Source organism: Mycetomoellerius zeteki, unplaced genomic scaffold (assembly GCF_001594055.1).
Source record: "Mycetomoellerius zeteki isolate Tzet28-1 unplaced genomic scaffold, Tzet1.0 scaffold158, whole genome shotgun sequence".
NCBI lineage: Eukaryota > Metazoa > Arthropoda > Insecta > Hymenoptera > Formicidae > Mycetomoellerius > Mycetomoellerius zeteki.
This window is the reverse complement of record NW_017256532.1, coordinates 1,230,615-1,250,701: the sequence shown is the minus strand read 5'-3', so window position 1 is coordinate 1,250,701 and position 20,087 is coordinate 1,230,615. Positions and strand designations below refer to the sequence as shown.

Sequence of the window (20,087 nt, the reverse complement as noted above, 5' to 3'; positions counted from 1 at the left end):
CTATATTATATATATATAATATATAATAGATATGTATTTAGATATAATACATCTATTTAATTAATAATAGTTTTAATTTATCATTAGATGATATATTATAAATTATGTTATTTATGTAAAATTTGCATTTTCTTCTAACTTTAATTGAAAATAAGTTTGTTTACATTTCTGTATGTTACGATATTGCCCAAGTCATGAAATTCTTCATATTAGTGAATACTTGTCACTTAATTTCATATAAGCATAATTTTATAAACCTATAATCTGATAATAAATGATATATCCAGTTGCTAAAACCGAGCGAATCGGCTCATACAGGGTTATATGATAAAAATGATGAGAGTCTAGAAAGTGACGGAGACATAAAACGGTACAGAGTTTCTTAAGCCTCTCAAGGATAGCAGGCATATGCGTATCAAGTGGCATAAATGCCAGTTTCAAATCTATTTATGCAACTTTATTACCGCGCATGTATAGTGCACCCCATCAGCATAAATAAAGGAACAAGTTATTACGTAGACTCCAGCAAGTCGCATTACTGACGAGAGAATTGTATAATATGAATGAAAAATAAGTATATTCTAGCAGCTCACAAATTTGATGAACATTCCACGAACGCTAATTAGCATGACATATATGCCATAGATAAATAATTATACAGTAATATTTAAATTTTGAAATATATAAATTATATATAATAACGAATTTTAATTTCACGAAGGCTAATTAGCACAACACGCCGTACACAAATATATGAATTTTTTAATATGTAAATTTTAGTAACGAATTTTAATTTCCATGTTTATTTTAAATAACGATAGATTTCATAATGATAAAGAAAATAAAATGAATAATACGAATAAAGCTTGCACAATCAAAATAACATATCAGATTCCATTTTTTGATAAGAACTTTTTCATTATCTCCTTTTTAACACTTATTCATCTTTTTTATACTCGAAATATCTTTATGCTTTGTCCGGCATTCTATTAAAGTTCATTAAAAATTAAATGTTATTACGCAGATTTTTCAACAAGTTTCATTACCAACGAAAAATCTATATGATATGAATGAAAGATAAGTATGTTTAAACAGCATATAAATTTAGTGAAAATTTCACGAATGCTAATTAGCACAACACACCATAAACGAATATCTATAATATAAATTTTTAAGTATATAAATCTCTTATAATTAGAAGATTATATATCTTTATGCTTTATTTTCTCGAACTGATATAAAGTTTATTAAAAACTAAATGAAGAGAACTACTTCGTTCGATTTCACTTTATATTTTATGATACTCCGAGTTCTGAGTGATATAAACGAAGAATGGTACGTAATTTCTACATTTCTTACACAATAATCTCCACATTATTCCTAATAAATGAAAGGTGGAATTCCTAATTGTCTGGGGAAACAAATCTTGCGCCCATAGCTTCGATCGTTACGTCAGTCTCGAAAAAAAAAAAAAAAAAACCGTGACACGAGATTTCACCGACAAAAGAGAAGGCCGGCGATTCCGCGCGAGCGAATTTGCTGTTTCTTCGACGAGGCGTATGACGCTTCCTCCGATACTTCGGTTCGGCGATGTTCTCGCGCAGGTCGATAGTGCATCTGTACACGTCGACCAAGAGATAAACTTCGTATGGCTCGATTGGGGCGGAAGTGTTCTTGCTTCGGTTCGAGTAGCGCATTATCTTTAATCCTTAGTACACACGATCAGGTCATTCGTGTCCTGTACTGTTAGATATCAAAGGAACAACGGTAAACTTTTCTTGACTTAAAATAATATTTTGTTGTTTTTCCATGGGTGTCAAAGTATTAGTCAATTCATTTCTGTAATTAATTTTAAAGTAAACAATGTTTATCTTAACGTATGTGCATTCTCTAAAACTTTTAGAGTGAACCTCACGCTTTTTTAAGACTGACTCAATTTTCACGCTTTAAAATGAGATTCCACTTCAAAGAGTTTAGAGAATAAGTAATAAATTAGATTTGAGTCAAATTTAATACTTTTCTTGAGTTACATTGTTTAACTACATTATTTTAATTAAATTAACGCCGTATTAAGTAATGGCGACTAATAGGAATGATTAAAAATATAATTTAGCATTATATGAATTTAACAGTGTGAGCATTTTTTTTCTTTGAAATATTAGGAGTACTAAATAAATAATTACTATATTTATATAAATATAATTTTTTAAATATTTAATCTTACAAAAATACTTTCTAAGGACGTTAAAAATATATGTAAAAATTACTTAATAATTTCTGTATACTTGTAAAAGTGATGAAAATTAACCGAATGATCATTTTGGCCTGAGCTAAACTAATGCATTTGTATTTTATTTATCTAACACTATTCTGTTTTTACTTAATCCGACTATTGTTACTGGTCGAATAGAACCCGTTTTGAGGATCGAGTACCAATAAAGAAGAACAAGAAGAAGTCGGCTGAGAGATATACCGTTGCGACCGGATCGCACACCAGGTCGGTGCCAACGTCAGCCATCGGGTCCGAAACATGTCTCTCCGTCACGCTAAATCAAGTAAGATTTTTTTTATTCCATAAAAAACACGTTTCTTCGCTGGAAAATTCGACGCAACTCTTTCCAGTTTCCAAAGCGAAAAACACCGGTGACTCATGTTCGCAACCGACCGCTTTATCTGAGATTTTTGTTGTCGCACGTGCAACACGCGGCAGTCACGTTCTCGGTGTTATATCGCTGCTAATCGATAACGCTTAATTTCTCCGTGCACAGAAAAACGGGTTATGCGAGCCATAAAAAGTATTGAATATCGATGCTTGGGAAATACATTATATCGTAAGTCGTGTAAAAGCATTGAGGTGATACTTGATTGCAAGAGTCCTGGAGAAATTATAAAAAGAAATAACGTTCGATCTCGAATTCTCGATGAAAAAAAGGTGACTCTTAAGATGTATGTAGAACGCTTTAAGTATCGTGTGTATCCTTGAATAGACGCGCGATATATTTAGCTTACTTCCAGTTATTTTACGAGGATCTTGTCGATGTTGATAACTAAATCAAGAAGAAACGTGAGCCAATCGATGCTCCACATTGTTCCCTAATCTAATGACCTGATATTTCTAAAAATAAGATGCAAGTGCTTAAATATAATATCTGACGCATATAATTTGATTACCCCAATAACTTTCTAATAAAGCGATATAAATTTATTTTATCTCTAACGATTCGTATTGTGGAATCGTTATGAAATAATATCATGTCCTCCAATCTCTATATTTTTAAAAAAATTTCAAAATTTACGCTCAAATGTCTCTAAATGAGAACAATCAGCGACGGAGCGAATGGAGTCCGTTGATGCAATTCATTAATTATCTGAATCTCTTAGAAGCCAAGCCGATCAACTCTTTTTGTAGATGTCTCAACTTTAGTAATAGTAGAGAGCAAAATGTTTGCAAAGGGATTTGTGACTATAATTGCATGGTAAAATAATTATGCAATATAATCATTTGCCAATTTCGTTTATGACACTTTTATTGTTCTAGCACTCATTTATAATTTGTTAATTACACATCTATATTTTATTGCTTTGACTGAAGATGACCTAATCTTGGCCAAAACCGTCTACGTTTTATTATTTTAATATTGTTAACGTAAATATTTTAAATACAAGACTTGCGCGAGAAAAATCCTGCGTGTGGTTTCTATACTCCTTTTATTTATTGTTTATAATCACTTTCTATACCAACTATATATATTTTTTATATAGAACTCTAAATATAATTATTATTACTAACATTATGGCAGCAATAACTGCAAAAATGGAGCTTGTAATCACAATTATTTTATCATGCAGTCACAGTCACAATTGTCACAAATACCAAACGTTTTTCTCTCAGGCCTAGTTTTTTATTTTTTCTGGTTGACTTGTGGTTAGACTTAACCTGGTGTTTTATCTAATGGACTTCATCTATGATGATATTATGGGTGAAGCCCATTGAGTGAAACATCAGCTAAACCGCAAGTTAATCAGATAATGAAAAATTGGGCCTCAGTGTGGTTGACTTACAATCTTCTCGCGGAGTCGACTCCGCGAAAAAAATGATGATAAAAACATTGACGAGAAGATTGTAACAAGAAGATTGGTTTGTCTTCCAAGAGACTCTTCTTTGGCAAGATTGTTCGCACATACCTCGCTCGCCTGCTTGCAAGGGGAAGGCACTTTGGCGGAGAATTCCTTCGAGAGATCCTCGATGCTCGCGGCCGTACTCCCGGAATCGTCGTCCACACGAGCGGAGCCAGGAGTAACGCTTTCCTCACCGTCGCCGTCCTTCTCCTTCGACCGCTGCTCGTGCTTCGAAAGCAGTTCGCGCTGCTTCTGGAAGAACTCAGGCTCGCTGAAGCACTTCTCGAGGCTGGCGGCGCGCTGGAGGGTCGTCGGCGAGCTCGGGGTCGAGCGCGAGAACTCGAGCTCGTCTCGCAGCAGGTTCTCCGCACTCTTGTTGCATATTCGCGGTGGGTCCTGGTCTCGGAACGTCCTGCGTTGGCTCTTCGATACCTCGCACATCGCGCGTTAACCAGAGAATGCCCTTCGTAGGGAGAAAGCCGCGCCGCGCACGTCCAGCGACATTTCACGCGTACATTTCGCAGACGAACGGCTGAAAGAACTTCCGATGATTATTTACGGATCAACGAGGAGGTGAATGTGAAGGGATATTTTAAAATAGATTTTAAAACAACGACATTATCAAGATATATATATCTACTGCGCAATTGCCACATGGAAGAACGATTTTGCTAGAATATCTAAAAGTTTAGCTAATCTGAAAATAATTCCATTGAACTATCAAAATAATTACGTAAGAATCTCAAGCAATGGCCGCGTTCAGCAGAGAAAGCCGCTTTCCAACTGTTGTGAAATTCTTTAACATGATTGATTTATACATTTAGATTTAGTGTGGAATTAAGAGCAGGACCAATCATGTTAAAGAATTGTACAACAATTGTAAAGCTACTTTCTCTGCTAAACGCAGCTAATAAAAAATTCTAGCAACCGATTTCAGTGTCTTACATAATCCCATACAGCAGAAATGTAAATTATATCATAAGAACAACCTAAAGATATTATAAAGTCCATAAGATATCCGTACGATTAAACGTTCAAGATATTTCTGCTGTGTGGATTACCAATAGCCAACAAAATTATTTTTAAGTCTATATAAGTCAAATTTTTAGATACTTTCGCAAAACTGTTCCTTTTGCACGAGCGTTATTCAATTCGACTTTATTTTATATACGAAACATAACGTTAACTTATCCTCGTAAACGAAACGGCTTGCGTAACATCGGCGAATCGTCCGGCGAATAAATCGAGCTGTATGTCGAAAGCTAAATATATCTCACACGGGGTGGGAATAACTACTCGATATCTTCTCGATCGTACTCGTTTACGGCGTGAGAATTTTTGATATATTTCCAACAGAAGGGACGCGACCGTATCAGGCAATTCGTTTAATATTAACGAACACAGGGTTAGATCACAGGGTGGACGCGTAGAATTCATCAAGGTGGATCGGTGATTGTAAGTCACTCTTACCTGTTCCGTCTAATGAGATCCTTAACCCGATTGATTCTTCGCGAGGACACAGCCACACACTCCGCAGTTTCGCGACGTGACGCGCGCAGACACCACTAGAGGCGAGACTACCTCTCCGCGAGGGATGACCACCCCGCGTGCGTCATGCGGAAGGACATCTGTTGCCCCGCGACACCCCTCGGCGAGCGAGACATTCACCCCTCTTTCTCCACCCTTTTCGATCTCTTTCTTTCTTTCGCTCTCTATGTGTCTTTCTTTCTCTCTCGCACTTACAAGGGATCGTTACGCTCATACCACGCACGCGTAATGTACAGGGTGGCGTGTGGAAAAGTGGTCCGGCGCCAATGTCGATGAAACTTGCTACACGAAAAAAAAAAATGGTTGAGTAATTTTTTTCTTACAAGAGTAAAAATATTTTGGACTATTTTTGATGAACTTATGATAAACTTTACTTATCTGTGAAAGTAAAAATACCAGAGGGGGATGCCAGATAGTACATTATAATTATAGTAAATTCATTCAAGTGATCTTACAGTAAAATAAATTATGTTTTATATTCTCACAAGACTGTTAGCACGAATGACTCTCAAAATTTACTTTATGAAATATAAAAAATATCTTACGTCTTACAGTATGGCTATAAGACGATCGCTCAATATTTTTTACCAAAAAGTAAAATAAATTTTATATAATTGTGCGCTTATTTCTATATGGACCTGCCAATTCCATAAAATTTATTAGAATTTTAATGCACATATTACTTTACATTTTTCTTCGTGCGTTGTCAAAAGTATTTTATTACAACGGTTCACTATGTTTCATGAGAATTTAAAAAAAATTTTAATATAATGAATTTAATTAAAGTTATGACAAAATATTCTAGAAATGTGTGATTCTAGTTTCAAAAAAATTGATAGCTAAATGGACGTTTTTTTTTAAATTTTGACTACGGACAAAAATGTAAGCCAATGATATCTTTATCGTAATATTTTATTTTTTTTCTTATTTGATTACTGTGGATTTAAATTGAATAAAGTATAATTAAAGAGAAAATTTAGTTATTCTTTTTAATTTTAAAAATCTTCTCTGAGAAAAGATTAAGAAATTAAAATAAGGGGAAACAACTTTGCGAATTGCGACTTTACTTTAGTCAGTCTAATTTCTAATTTAATTGGTTGTTACGTTCATTAAAATTTACGTCTCCTGGTAAAAAGTTTTGAAAAAAAATTTCTTAAATTTTTTTATACAAGTTGGAACACTTTTCAAAAATACTAAGAAAGTTTACATCTTTTCCAGAATTCTTTACATATGTGAATTCCGAAATACGCAAGATTACTCATTCAATAATTTCCAAAAAACATTTTAAATTCTGAGGAATTTTAAAATATTTTTTTTTAATAATCTTAATAAAGTTAAAGTATAACAAACTTTTGAAAGTATTATACAATATTAGAATTTTTTTACGTCAAAGATCATTTTCATTTTTGCGTGCAATTTACAACATTCAAAATGCAAGCATTCTTGCGTAAGAGGAGCCCTTCCGAGACTCGTTTACATCACTGCTTATTCATGTAGTATCTCTCTCTTTCTCTTATGTCCCTTCCTTGTCCCTCGCCCTTTATCTATCCTACTACCAACCCCTTTATTATTATCATCATCTCTTTCTCTCTAATTATCCCTCTTGCCTCTCTCTTCTCGAGTTTCGCTCTTCGCCCTTTCATCCCCTTATCGCCCTAATTCACACTCCCTTCCTCGTCGTTTTTTTTTCCTTTTCCTTTCGTTACGCTTTCCCTTCCTCCTCTTCACAACGCGATCTACCACAGAGAAAAAAAGAAAATCGTGGAGCTCGTCGTAAATTATACGACAGGGGGATGCATAGGCGAGACGACGACGCTGGCGGCGCCGCCTAAAATGCTCATGCGTCAATCGATCCACGACTTTCACCAAAGGAAGAAATTCTTTGGCGTGTCTCGGTATCTTTATCAATCGTCGAAAGTTCATCCTCCACCCTTGTCGATCTGTTTCCTTTGAAGCCGTAGGATGAAACAATTCAATGCTCATTTCGCGAATAATGAATCACGACTGATTATTTTCCCTTCTTTCTGCACATTGATTTTGAAAATGACATCGTGGACTGTCTGTCACCTTTTTCGATTAATTTAAAATTCTATTTATGAAATAAATAAAAATTTTATAATTATAAAATCAAAAATACAAATATTACATTTGTAAAAAGAAATAATTACTTTTATTAGAGCAACATGTATTTTATATAGACGTTAAAAATCTCTCTCACGTCTGATTTCTCTTTTCTTTTGCAATCTATGTAACGAATGATACAAAATATATATTCCGATTTCACAAGAAGCAGCAGTGTGAGAAAGAATAACTACATTGCTTCAAAAAATTTTATCTTTCTTTGAATAATTAAATGTAATAATGCTTGTGTATGTTTATTGCAGAATAAAAACAGAGCTTCGTATCACTGACAACCTTCATACAACGTCTAGATTATCCAGGGAACCAATACATTACGACTAGTATGTATTATTAGTCTTCAGCGCCATCAGGATAAGAAAGAAAGAAAACATGTTTATTTAGATATATTGGAGAAATTGTGTTATCTAAGGATACCTAAGCTTTAAATTTTCCAAACATTAACACAGTTTAAGTCTGACTGCTTCAGTTTCTAGTTGTTTAAAATTAAATTTAATTAAGCGTATGTTCAGTTTTTTAATCATCATCCGAAAATTGAATTTCGCATAGACATCTTTGTAAGTATTATCTATATTTCGTCAATTATATTTTATCTTAATTGCTTAATCCTCCGAAGCTGACGGTAGATCTATATTAAACGCATTCATAAATCTCTTAGTAAAAAGTGTCAAACAACTGAATTTTCTTTATGTTGTATCCTCGGTTGCCACCTTTCGACTAATATTCTATCGGAGATTGACGGTTCTCCTGTCGAAGATTCCACTATCTCACCGGAGATTGATGACTAGTATCAAAATTGTCAAAATTGAAATTGTCTTGTAATGCCTAAAAAAAAATTAATCAAATTTGGTTCTCCTGTCGGAGATTACAACAGCCTTGTTGGAGATCGTTTGCCATTATCGAAATTTATATTGCTTTTTAATGCGTTTTCTAAAAAAGAGGTTGTCAGGTTTGACTCTCCTGCCGGAAATATTTTTCCAAAAACTGAAGAAAAATTAACGCGTGCACTTAAAAAAGACAAAAAGGTTATCAAAATTTTGAGCGATTAACCTTAGATTTAATAAAAAAACCGGAATCTCTGACTAAAAACCGGAAAGGTGACTACATCTGAAAATTTAAATTTTTTTTCTTATCAAAATATACATAGTATTCATTCGTTTGTACATAAGTTATATTACTTTGATTCTATGAAATTGAATACATAGTGCCTTTTAATTAATATAAATTAAATAAGTCTTACAGATCCAGCGTTAGTAACTGTGTTAGAGATTTTGGCGTCAGCTCCGGAGAGCTTAAGAAGTATTTGCAAAAATACTCAAAAAAGCACGCTACGAAATTCTATGTTAACTATTATTCAATATATTTATATAAGATTTCATCTCAAATAGATGGAAATCGTAAAATCAAAGTGATCTTGCGACTTCTATCTTAAAGCCGGTGACACACGATGCTTGTTTTCTTATTGGATTGCTAGTTGAATTAAATTCTTGTCATCGTATTGGCCGATACGGACACTGTCAGCAGCCAATACAGTGGCAAGATTGATCCAGCTAGCAATCCAGCACGAAACAAGCATCGTGTACTACCGGCTTTACATTGTCACAGTCTTTAGATACGCCAATATATCTCGTAATCATCTTTATTTTTTCCCTAGGTTACTACAATAAAATAGCAGACATGAATAAAGATACTTTATTAAAAACTTGGTTTAGCGAAGTAGTAAACATAGTTTCAAGTAGAAAAAGATCTAAAATAATCGCCGAAATGTGCGATAAATGGGATTATGTACTTATATTTAAAAAAATAAAAGTTAAGAAGGAAACGGAAGAATATCTGGAATTAACACAGAGATTCGAAGCAGCGGTAAATGATGTTCTAGCTGGAAGAGATGAGCAATCGGTCGCTATAAATTATGAACTTGATTTTGAGACATTGTGTGACGAGGTACATCGCTTCAAAAATTCTAAGGCGAAGATGTATGAGTACAATGGAACCGGAAGAATTTTCTCATTCAAGGAGGAAATGCTGTTATTGAAGATCTTGGCGACGATTTCGCAACCCTATTGCACATGTCAAACCTGCACATTAGAACGACTGCCGTATATGGCTTATCATGTAGCCCAAGAGAAAAATAAGATATATCCGCGTGACTGGGATGTAAATCAGCGAGCGGGAAAAGTATGGCAGATGAATTTCGAAATAGAATATGAATATGAGATCTCGAACTCATTTCCGCTTATGTGCAAGTTAACACAAAACATCCGAGCAAAGTAAATGAAAAAAAACGAACGAAAGATATAAAGAAATATTGTCTACCATAAATTTACAAAGTTAATGGACCGTGTAGACAAACTCTGAGTAAACACCAACTAAAAAGTAACATGATGTCAATGTAACATAATATAATTTCACACTCAACAATGTAAGTGTTATGTAACATTAGGGATGGGCAGTATTTGAAGTACATGTATTTAAAATACGTATTTAAATAAATTTTTGTATTTTTATTTCATATTTAAATACTTTTTCTGAGAGTATTTTGTATTTTGCATTTAAATAATTTTTTTATCATTTTGTATTTTAAATTTGTAAATACTAAATACATTTAAATTATGTAAAAATTTTTTTGATGAATATATAATAGTAATAAGGCTCAATAAATTTAAAATATCAAAAAGAAATAGGGCTACGAGCCAAAGGTCAATCTACATGGTCTAAATTAATAGTAAAATAAACATAACAATAAAAACTTTAATATAACTGCCGGCAATAAACAATACAAACGTTTCGATCCCTATCGGATCATTATCAATGTTAGATAAAATACAAAAACAAAAAAATAAAATTAAAAATTAGAACTTCTCTCTCATCTCGCAGTAACACTTCCGCTAACATATTAAAAATATGATACGATGCGAAATCGGTGCGCAATACAGTGTTTCTCCGTTAATGTGTAATAACATATGATTTCTTAAAGTGGATCTTAATCAGAAAAATGCGAAGAAAGTGAAAAATCTTGTCGTTATTAGTTCGTGTATGTATTATATTGTCTTAGTACACGAACTAATAACGACAAGATTTTTCACTTTCTTCGCATTTTTCTGATTAAGATCCATTTTAAGAAATCATATGTTATTACACATTAACGGAGAAACACTGTATTGCCGATTTCGCATTGTACCATATTTTTAATATGTTAGCGGAAGTGTTACTGCGAGATGAAAGAGAAGTTCTAATTTTTAATTTAATTTTTTTGTTTTTGTATTTTATCTAACATTGATAATGATCCGATAGGGATCGAAACGTTTGTATTGTTTATTGCCGGCAGTTATATTAAAGTTTTTATTGTGTTATGTTTATTTTACTATTAATTTAGACCATGTAGATTGACCTTTGGCTCGTAGCCCTATTTCTTTTTGATATTTTTTGATGAAGGTTAAAATCGCACCATTGTTGACTCAACCTAAAATACGTTTCATTTCATGCATGATGGACATAATGTATCATTTATCCTTATTTACATTTGGTAAACAAGGATAAATGATACATCATGCACATCATGCATGAATTGGAATGCATACACTTCTAGCGTTGTCTCAGCATTATTTTCTTATTAAGGCGAAAAAGAATCTTAGGCCCAGTTTCACAACTTACGGTTAAATCTTAACCGAGATTCAATTTGTTTCTCATCTCTTTCCAATTCTAGAATTGGAAAGAGACAATAAATAAGTTGAACCTCGGTTAAGAGTTAACTGTGAGTTGTGGAACTGGGCCTAAGTTATGAAACTGAGCCTAAGGTTCTTTTTTGCCAACCTCGATTAAATTAACTGATGATTACAAGAGTAATAGTAGGCAATAGTATTTGAAATACATGTATTTAAAATAAGATATTTAAATACAATTTTTTGAGTATTTTGTATTTGAATACTTTTTTGAGAGTATTTTGTATTTTAATATAATTTTTTTTAGTATTTTGCCCACCTCTGTGTAACACATATGTTACTCTAAATTTCTTAAAGTATCACTCCAAGATATAGTGAAAATACAAGCACATAATCTTAACAATATAAAATGCAATATATGCTCTAAGACAGTCTAAGAGAGTGAAAATATTTCACTTCTTGAAAAAGAGTAAAAATCGTCACTCTTGTTCAAGAAGTAAAATATTTTTACTCTCTCTCTTTTTTTTTAAAGAGAGAGAGAGAGAGAGAGAGAGAGAGAGTAAAAATATTTTACTTCTTGAACAAGAGTGACGATTTTTACTCTTTTTCAAGAAGTGAAATATTTTCACTCTCTTAGGCTGCGGTCCACTTGACGTTACAAATGCTTCGAAGCATTCTTTGATTAGTCAATTCGTAAAATTCTTTGTTCTCATTGGTCGTTCAAACGCTTCAAAGCGTTTGTAGCATCAAATGGACCGCAGCCTTAGACTGTCTTAGAGCATATATTGCATTTTATATTGTTAAGATTATGTGCTTTCCATTTGATGATATAAGTCAATAACTTTTTGTTACAAAATGGAAAGCACCAAGTGTGAAATTATAATACTGATGTTATTGTTAATAATTAGAGTTTACTGAGCTGAGTATTAATTTCCCAGACTGATTTGATTGTGAACTTAAAAAATAATTAATCAAATGAAAAAAGATAGACAACCATTATTCTTAACCTTAAATTTTCCTGTACATCATAGCTTTAGGGCTAATCATCAAAATTAATCTGTTTCGTGAATTTTCACCATACAAAAGTTGCATTTTATATTATCTAATATAACATCATAAGCAAGATTTTCTACCTACGATATCGAATTCCTGAGTGTACCTATATATCTGTCATTGTAATAAAATGGAAAGTCTAAGAAGTTCATTGTTTATTACAGCCCCTCTAAGAAAGCTCCTTTCAAAATGAACTTACGAATAAGAAGTCCATTCTTTCCGAATTATTGTCCAATTTATCATAAACTGATTTTGTAATAGCCGAAATTTGTGCTCCTCTTTGACTTGACAATGGCTGCGTTCAGCAGACTCAACAGTTTTGCAACCGTTTTATGATTGTCTGCTGAGATAGGACCATTCTTCTAGATCTAAAAGTATGATCCAATTAGCGCAAAGGAAACTTCCAACAGTTGCAAAACAACCGTTCTGCTGAACGCAGCCAATGGTCGCATTCAGCAGACTCAACTGTTACGGAGATACATCTTTATGTGAGCAATTGTTCAGAGACCAATCTAATCTTTAACTCCTCGGAAGTATTATAAATGTTAAAGCGACATCTAGACTAACGTATAGTCATAGGCTGCGTTCAGCAGACTCAACAGTTTTGCAACCGTTTTATGATTGTTTGCTGAGATAGGACCATTCTTCTAGATCTAAAAGTATGATCCAATTAGCGCGAAGGAAACTTCCAACAGTTGCAAAATAAACGTTCTGCTGAACGCAGCCAATGATTGCGTATTCTTTTAAATCATCCAATCAGCATTTTAGATCTGGAAGAATACATCAATAACAGCAAGCGCTCACTCAACTGTTGAGTCCACTGAACATAGCCTATGGGTGCCATCCACAAACGCAGAGCGCTCAGTGAGCTTTTGTATCTGATTGGCATATTCCATTAGAGCTAAAAATATAGACCAATAACAAAAGCTCACTGAGCGGTCGTGCTTCTGGATGCACCCTCTTTGAAGTTGGCGCGCCATCTTGCGGTGCTATCGATGAACTGAAAGTGGCCTGCTAATCATTTGATGGAATTCCTGGCGTCATCTTCTGACGCCTTTAGCGAACTAACTGTGTTCTGTAACGTTCTATAATCACTGAATTATCAGCACCTTCCGAGAGACGAACCTGTCGCGATAACCGGTAGACCTTTCAGTTTCACTGCCGAACTTTTTTCCCCTTTCTATTCCTCCTGCGATTATTGTCGGGATTCGAGGTGTATTTTCATATTTTGAAAGTATGATGCAAGCCAGCTTTTGGAACCTGGTGACCACATCGATCAGGGTAAGTCACGCGTGAATGGATAATTTCGTGCAGAATATATTTTGCTTTCGTAATTTCTCTCGTAGGCATGCACCGTTAATATGATCCTTGTCTTTAATTTATTAAAGAATTGCTGGTTATGCCTGCACAGATCGCTAGACCTATCTGTTAGATTTTTAGAACTCGCTGAAAAACCCTCAGAGTTTCTATATTGTGTGCAAAAATGGCTTCACAGATTGGTTATGTCATTTCTTTCTCTGATTAAGTATACCACTGAATCTGTTCTTTTTAATTTCTGTGTTACACTTTCTACACTCAAAAGAATGAAAATAAAGGTTTAGCTGAATATTAACAGAATGTGATAAACAGAATGATGATAACAGAATGACAAAAATTTTTAAAAACTAAATTTTATTTATATCATATATATGTATATATAAAGAAAATTTTATTGACAATTATATATTTTTTGTTATAATTATATATATATATATATATCTTGTATATAAAGAACTTGTTGCAACAGTGGAGTAATCTACATTTTGTAAAATAGAATAAATCAACTCTAAAATTAAAATAATATTTGTGTTTTCCTATCACTTTAACTTTAGAATTTATTTATTTCATTTTTACGTAATATAAATTAGCCCACTGTGTTACAGTAAGTCCTTTATATACATTAAATATATTTTTTATATATAACATATTTTTTTAATTTTTAAGTTATTAATTTTTTTTGTCAAGTATGCTTATTGGTTATCAATGTCTATATCATTTCTATTTGTTATCAGCCAACATGCATAAAGCGTGTTCTACCAGGCATGACGGCCATCCAACAGCGCAGGTATGCCAGTACATTGGATGCAGATGTAGTGGTAATCGGGGCTGGTCCCGGTGGATATGTAGCAGCGATTAAAGCTGCACAATTGGGTATGAAGACTGTATGTGTGGAAAAGGGCCCAACTTTGGGAGGCACGTGTCTTAATGTTGGATGCATTCCATCAAAATCACTTTTAAACAATTCACATTATTATCACATGGCACATAGTGGAGATTTAGCAAACCGTGGAGTTGTTGGTGAGTAACTGAGTTAGATTCATTTCTACCAATGTAAATTAAGTTTAATCTTGGTTTCATCTCAGTCTAATCTTGATTTATTCTTTAATTTACTCTTAATTTATTTTTCTAATTCTTAGAAAAATAAAGAATGAACTAGAAGAACATGAAAAGTAAGTTAAAATGAGATTAAAGTTAATCTACATTAGAAGAAATAAACATTAGATAAATCGTTTATAGAAAATCAAACTATCATATAATAATGGATTATTCTTTGCAGTATCAAATATTCAATTGGACCTCAACAAGCTTATGGAACAGAAAACAAACGTAGTCAAAGCTTTAACCAGTGGTATAGCAGGCTTGTTTAAAAAGAACAAAGTCGAGTGGGTTAAAGGTCATGGAAAAATCACAGGCAAGAACCAGGTCACTGCTCTAAAATCTGACGGATCGGTGGAATCAACTATCAACGCAAAGAATATTCTGATAGCGACCGGAAGCGAAGTTACGCCTTTCGCCGGCATCGAGATCGACGAGAAACAGGTTGTGTCCTCGACGGGTGCACTGTCGCTCAGTGAAGTCCCCAAGAGACTTATCGTTATTGGAGCTGGTGTCATTGGATTGGAATTAGGCTCAGTTTGGCAGAGGTAAATCGTTAAATTTACAATAGAAATATCCTTTAATATAAAAAAAGATGATCATTCATTCTCGCTAAAATCATTATTTCTATAGACTGGGTTCCGATGTAACGGCCGTTGAATTCATGCCAACGATCGGTGGTATGGGTATCGACGGGGAAGTTAGTAAAACCATGCAGAAGGTACTTGCGAAACAAGGACTGAAGTTTAAACTGGGAACGAAAGTCACGGCTGCTAACAAACGTGGCAACGAGATCGTGGTTACCGTTGAGGATGCGAAAGACTCCAGCAAAAAGGAGGACTTGGCGTGCGACGTGCTGCTAGTGTGCGTCGGCAGAAGGCCGTACACGCAAAACTTAGGTCTGGAGGATATGGGCATTGAGAGAGACGAGAAAGGAAGAATACCCGTGAACAATCGATTCCAGACAGTAGTGCCTAGGTAAAATTACAAAATTTAAATTAGAAATTAAATGTCATTTTGCAATTTTAATTTTCTCCAATATACATATACCTGCAACGAAATATCTTATTGATTCCAAGTAACTGTTTTCATAATTAAATTCGCAGTATTTATGCTATTGGTGACTGCATTCACGGACCAATGTTGGCTCACAAGGCTGAGGACGAAGGTATAATTACAGTGGAGGGTATTGCCGGAGGTAATTTTCATTTGCATTTTAAGTATTGCTTATTAGCTTATCTTATTCTAAGCCAAAGATAAGGAAAAATCAGAAATTAATTTTGTATGTTGATTGAATAATTATTTAAATTTTATCATCCATCTTTGGCTCGATTACTGACCTTGTTGAACTTCTCATTGTTAAAAAAATCAGAAAGTAAAATGAATTTATTCCTCACATACAATACATGTCAGCAAGATATATACAATATTATTTCTCAATATAATTGCTCAACTTTGTAATATATTTTTTAATAGTCCACAAGTTATTCAGTCTACAAAAAAGGTTTTTGTCTGTCCAAGAAGCCACATATACCGTTTTCTAAATTCTAGATCAATAAAAATTAAACTTTTCACATTCAGTCAGGGCTTCAAAATTAATTCGGATTTAAAGTTATCCGAATATCCGTTTATCTGGCTTACGAATAAATGTGATGTTTCAAATTCGGATTATCCGGAGATTCGAATAGTAAAAGTTGAACCCAGATCCGGTTCTCAGATTTGGTTCTGGATTCGTGGCAAACTTATAGCGAATTCGGTTGGATGCATAGTGCGGACTGAGTGAATATTAAAGCCATTATACACTTATTTAATCTGAGTGTAAAAGTGAAATAAAATACTTCTCTTATTAGCTTTGAACATCTTTGTTATTATTAATTTAAGATTGAGAGTCTGTTCTAACCATTTATATTTATAAATAATATTAAATCTCATAGGACGTATATATGACAAACACAACCTAATAGAAACAAATACCTCTGTCTAGCTGGATCTTAAGTGTTTGTATAATTCTGTGCGAATTTATATTTATATTTTTTTTTTTAATTTAATTTTTCTTCAATTGTATGTGTGAATTAAAATTCAATTTTTATTATTTAAAAAGTAACTTATGCTAAAATTTATTAAATACGTCGATGTTTTCTTTCTTTCTGGGCATGAATCTAAATCCAAATTCAGATCCGCGGATCTGAATAATTCGGATATCCGAATATCTAGAGTTCCGAATACTTAGAAGCCCTAGTCTATAGCCTCTACTTTTAATTTTCATTTGTTTGGACCATTGAAGGAAATCCTGCGTGACCAGTAATAAATTCCAGTTGTCTTAGAGTTTAAGAAGCGATACATACGTGGCTTTAGTGGCACCCGTGCTTCGTAGACGGAATCAGAAAATTTATGACACAAAATGTGTTGCAAAGCTGGATTGGCTGAACGATTATATTGAGAAGTAACGTTGTTTATATTTTGCTAATATATATATATATATATATATATGAAGAATAAATAAATTCGCTTTACTTTTTAATTTCCCCTCATACAAATACGAATTTATTTTTTTTTTTTCGTTCGATATGATTAAATGTGGATTATTTCGTAATGCTTAGGCGCGGTTCACATCGACTATAACTGCGTACCAAGCGTTATATACACGCATCCGGAAGTGGGTTGGGTCGGCAAGACGGAGGAAGATCTGAAGAAAGAGGGTATCGATTATAAGGTCGGCAAGTTCCCATTCATGGCGAATTCCCGAGCGAAAACAAATCTCGAGACGGACGGCTTCGCCAAGGTACTCGCCGATAGCAACACAGACAAGATCCTGGGCGTACACATGATCGGACCGGCCGCGGGAGAGCTTATCAACGAAGCGGTTCTTGCAATGGAGTACGGCGCCAGCGCGGAAGACGTTGCCCGCGTATGCCATGCACATCCGGTAAGGATTTAATGTTAATTTTATTTTACATCAACCTCTTGTATATGATATCCTGGTATGATTAATTCTTTTGATAACTAAGCTTTAGACATTTGGAAATTTAATTTTTGTGCAAAAAGAATGAGTTAAAAATAATTCTCTTTTAATCTTTTTTAACAAGTCACATTACTCATTATACTTGACTGTTAATTCTTGCTCAAGTTGACTATAAACTTTTGGGAGGATAAATTTAAATAGAATTATTTTATCAAGTATGATTTTTATATTTTCTTTCTTTCAGACGTGCGCTGAAGCGCTCAGAGAAGCTCATCTGGCAGCCTATTTCGGCAAACCCATTAACTTTTAAGATCTTATAGAAAATAAGTGATTACACTTGTTAGTTCATATCGTGAATGCGTTCAACACTAAATGTGCCTGTCTCCAAACTTTACTGACAACGAGATAACTCGTTTCACGGACAGACATGTTTAAGCTCAATATGATGTATGATTTATGCGGCTCTTTTGACTTCACATCGTAGCCTGGATCTAGTCTACGTATCATCGTACATCGCGTGAACCATAGCGCGTCGTATAAGGGGTTACAATTGTAAATAAAAGCTGGAAACCATTACGCGGAGGTGTAACTTTATCTCTGCCACGTGATTATTTGTATTTATTACGAATAAATGAAAAAAATGCGGCATTATAATCTATTGGATTCTTCGAATCGAAAAGGAGATAAAGAGATACAAATGTAAATATAACATAGATAAGAGATAAAGAGGAGTGTATGAAATCAAAACGCACAGCAAAAAAAAATTCCTAAACAAATTATTTTACAGAAAATAAAGGATCTTCACGTATTATAGAAAACAGAAGAAAGCAAATTGTTTTTTTTCTTTTAATTTTATCGAGGGTCTTTATAAATTTTAATTCAAGTTAATCTTTTATATATTCCCAGAAAAAAAAACAATATTTGTTTAATTGCAATCGCAGATACATTTTGCATTTTTGATTATAAAAATATATAAAAAATAATACGATTTGATTATATCGTTCCAACGTTGTTTTTGCTTTCTTGGAATTTGTTTGTGTTGCTTGAAATCCCTAAAAATTTTCGCACTTAAAATATAAATATATATTCAAGCGTTGAAAAGAGAGAACAGAGTTAAAAAAGTGCAAGTAATAACAGACCTAAGGCCTGTCACTGATGTATAATCCAATCAGGGCGAAGAAAACTTCCAACAGTTGTAAAATAAACGTTTTGCTAAACGCGGCCATTGTCACGTTCTATGTACAGGAACACATGAGATATTTTTAAAGACCGACTTTAGCTGCATTTAGCAGAGAAAACTGATTAGTGATTTTTCAATATGATTGGTTCCTACACTTAGATTCAGTGAAGAACTAAAGACAAGAATCAGTCTTATTAAAGAATCATTGAGCGCTCGCTGATTAGTTTTCTCTGCTGAATGTAGACATTCTTACAGGAATTGGCCTACCCTCCACATTTGCTTACCTGAATTTAATGAGTGTCTTGAAGTCGAAACTTCCATCTGTTCTTCAGGCAGTATTGTATTCATCGCAGTACCTGGCGTCATTGCAGATTCATCAAGACCTGAGATAGTAAACAAATTATTAATATATTGTGTAATGCTGCACGATAGCCAATAAAAAATCATAATAATAATAATAATACTCTTGATTACTGAAGAAGCTTATACTTGTATACCTTCGCTGATTGATGATCCTAAATTCAGCGTGGGAATTGCATCAAATTTTAATTTTCTTTTCTGTGGCGGTGAATAACCTAAAAGGGGTCGCATCCATGAAGACTCTTTGTATGCTACTGCATCAAAATGGGCGGAACAGATGCGTCCTATATGTATAAAATGTGTTATTTTCATTGTACGAGTCTGTGTGTAAGCAAGGATGTATTTTATACATACCATTTTTAACGTTGACATTTTCTTTTCCACACGCTTCTTTCCACTTTACTATTAACGACTTCTCTTTTGGGAAGCGATAAAAATGTACATTTCTGAATTCTTTTTTTCGATGATCATTTTTGCAGGTTTTTACTTGACAAGTACTCATTTTGGTTTCTCGAGCTGTCACTTAAAAATTACCGTGGTGGAAATGTTTAAATTTGCCGCATTTGGATAGTCCGTTTCATTACTCTCGCGCGTGTTTATCCATGAAACTGTACACAGTGCAATGTGCAAACATCATATCCCTTCTACC

At 33.7% G+C, this 20,087-nt stretch overlaps 4 protein-coding genes across 7 annotated transcripts in view; 2 read left to right on the top strand and 2 right to left on the bottom strand.

Moving 5' to 3' along the window:
- Window positions 1-5,699, bottom strand: part of LOC108721011 (uncharacterized) — a 56,393-nt gene extending 50,694 nt beyond the window's left edge. The window contains exons 1-2 of one of the 2 annotated variants that reach the window (XM_018445315.1): window positions 5,590-5,699; window positions 4,186-4,651 (exon numbers count right to left, since the gene is read on the bottom strand). In XM_018445315.1, the coding sequence (XP_018300817.1) occupies window positions 4,186-4,560 (375 nt within the window). In that variant the 5' untranslated portion in view covers window positions 4,561-4,651; window positions 5,590-5,699. The remainder of the gene's footprint in view (window positions 1-4,185; window positions 4,652-5,589) is intronic. The other variant, XM_018445314.1, reaches the window with a different exon arrangement.
- Window positions 5,700-9,503: 3,804 nt separating this feature from the next.
- LOC108721012 (uncharacterized) lies at window positions 9,504-10,080 on the top strand. The gene has a single exon (XM_018445316.1). It carries the CDS (start codon window positions 9,571-9,573, stop codon window positions 10,078-10,080), a length of 510 nt encoding a protein of 169 aa, XP_018300818.1. The 5' UTR covers window positions 9,504-9,570.
- Window positions 10,081-13,660: 3,580 nt separating this feature from the next.
- LOC108721010 (dihydrolipoyl dehydrogenase, mitochondrial) lies at window positions 13,661-18,711 on the top strand. Its single transcript, XM_018445313.1, has 7 exons — window positions 13,661-13,802; window positions 14,573-14,858; window positions 15,118-15,484; window positions 15,570-15,914; window positions 16,043-16,134; window positions 17,537-17,862; window positions 18,143-18,711. The coding sequence occupies exons 1-7, from the start codon at window positions 13,758-13,760 to the stop codon at window positions 18,206-18,208; spliced, it is 1,527 nt and encodes a 508-aa protein (XP_018300815.1). The 5' UTR covers window positions 13,661-13,757; the 3' UTR covers window positions 18,209-18,711.
- A 150-nt stretch (window positions 18,712-18,861) lies between these two features.
- On the bottom strand, window positions 18,862-20,079 carry LOC108721013 (uncharacterized). 3 transcript variants are annotated; one of them, XM_018445317.1, is made up of 4 exons: window positions 19,793-20,079; window positions 19,576-19,722; window positions 19,363-19,461; window positions 18,862-18,950 (listed from the first exon to the last, which is right to left on the bottom strand). In XM_018445317.1, the coding sequence occupies exons 1-4, from the start codon at window positions 19,938-19,940 to the stop codon at window positions 18,892-18,894; spliced, it is 453 nt and encodes a 150-aa protein (XP_018300819.1). In that variant the 5' UTR covers window positions 19,941-20,079; the 3' UTR covers window positions 18,862-18,891. The 3 variants fall into 3 exon arrangements, 2 of the variants coding, with proteins under 2 accessions (XP_018300819.1, XP_018300820.1); XM_018445318.1 differs by having other exon boundaries at window positions 18,870-19,133; XR_001936549.1 differs by having other exon boundaries at window positions 18,908-18,950; window positions 19,038-19,461.
- Window positions 20,080-20,087: the final 8 nt, after the last annotated feature.

Excerpts from the sequence above, each read along its gene's own strand:
- LOC108721010 (XM_018445313.1), top strand. The coding sequence starts at position 13,758 with ATGATGCAAGCCAGCTTTTGGAACCTGGTGACCACATCGATCAGG. Across the intron at positions 13,803-14,572 it reads TGGTGACCACATCGATCAGG|CCAACATGCATAAAGCGTGT; the intron begins GTAAGTCACGCG and ends ATTTGTTATCAG. Across the intron at positions 17,863-18,142 it reads GCGTATGCCATGCACATCCG|ACGTGCGCTGAAGCGCTCAG; the intron begins GTAAGGATTTAA and ends TCTTTCTTTCAG.
- LOC108721013 (XM_018445317.1), bottom strand. The coding sequence starts at position 19,940 with ATGAGTACTTGTCAAGTAAAAACCTGCAAAAATGATCATCGAAAAAAA. Across the intron at positions 19,723-19,792 it reads AAATGTCAACGTTAAAAATG|GACGCATCTGTTCCGCCCAT; the intron begins GTATGTATAAAA and ends TTATACATATAG. Across the intron at positions 19,462-19,575 it reads AGGATCATCAATCAGCGAAG|GTCTTGATGAATCTGCAATG; the intron begins GTATACAAGTAT and ends TTACTATCTCAG.
- LOC108721012 (XM_018445316.1), top strand. The coding sequence starts at position 9,571 with ATGTGCGATAAATGGGATTATGTACTTATATTTAAAAAAATAAAAGTT.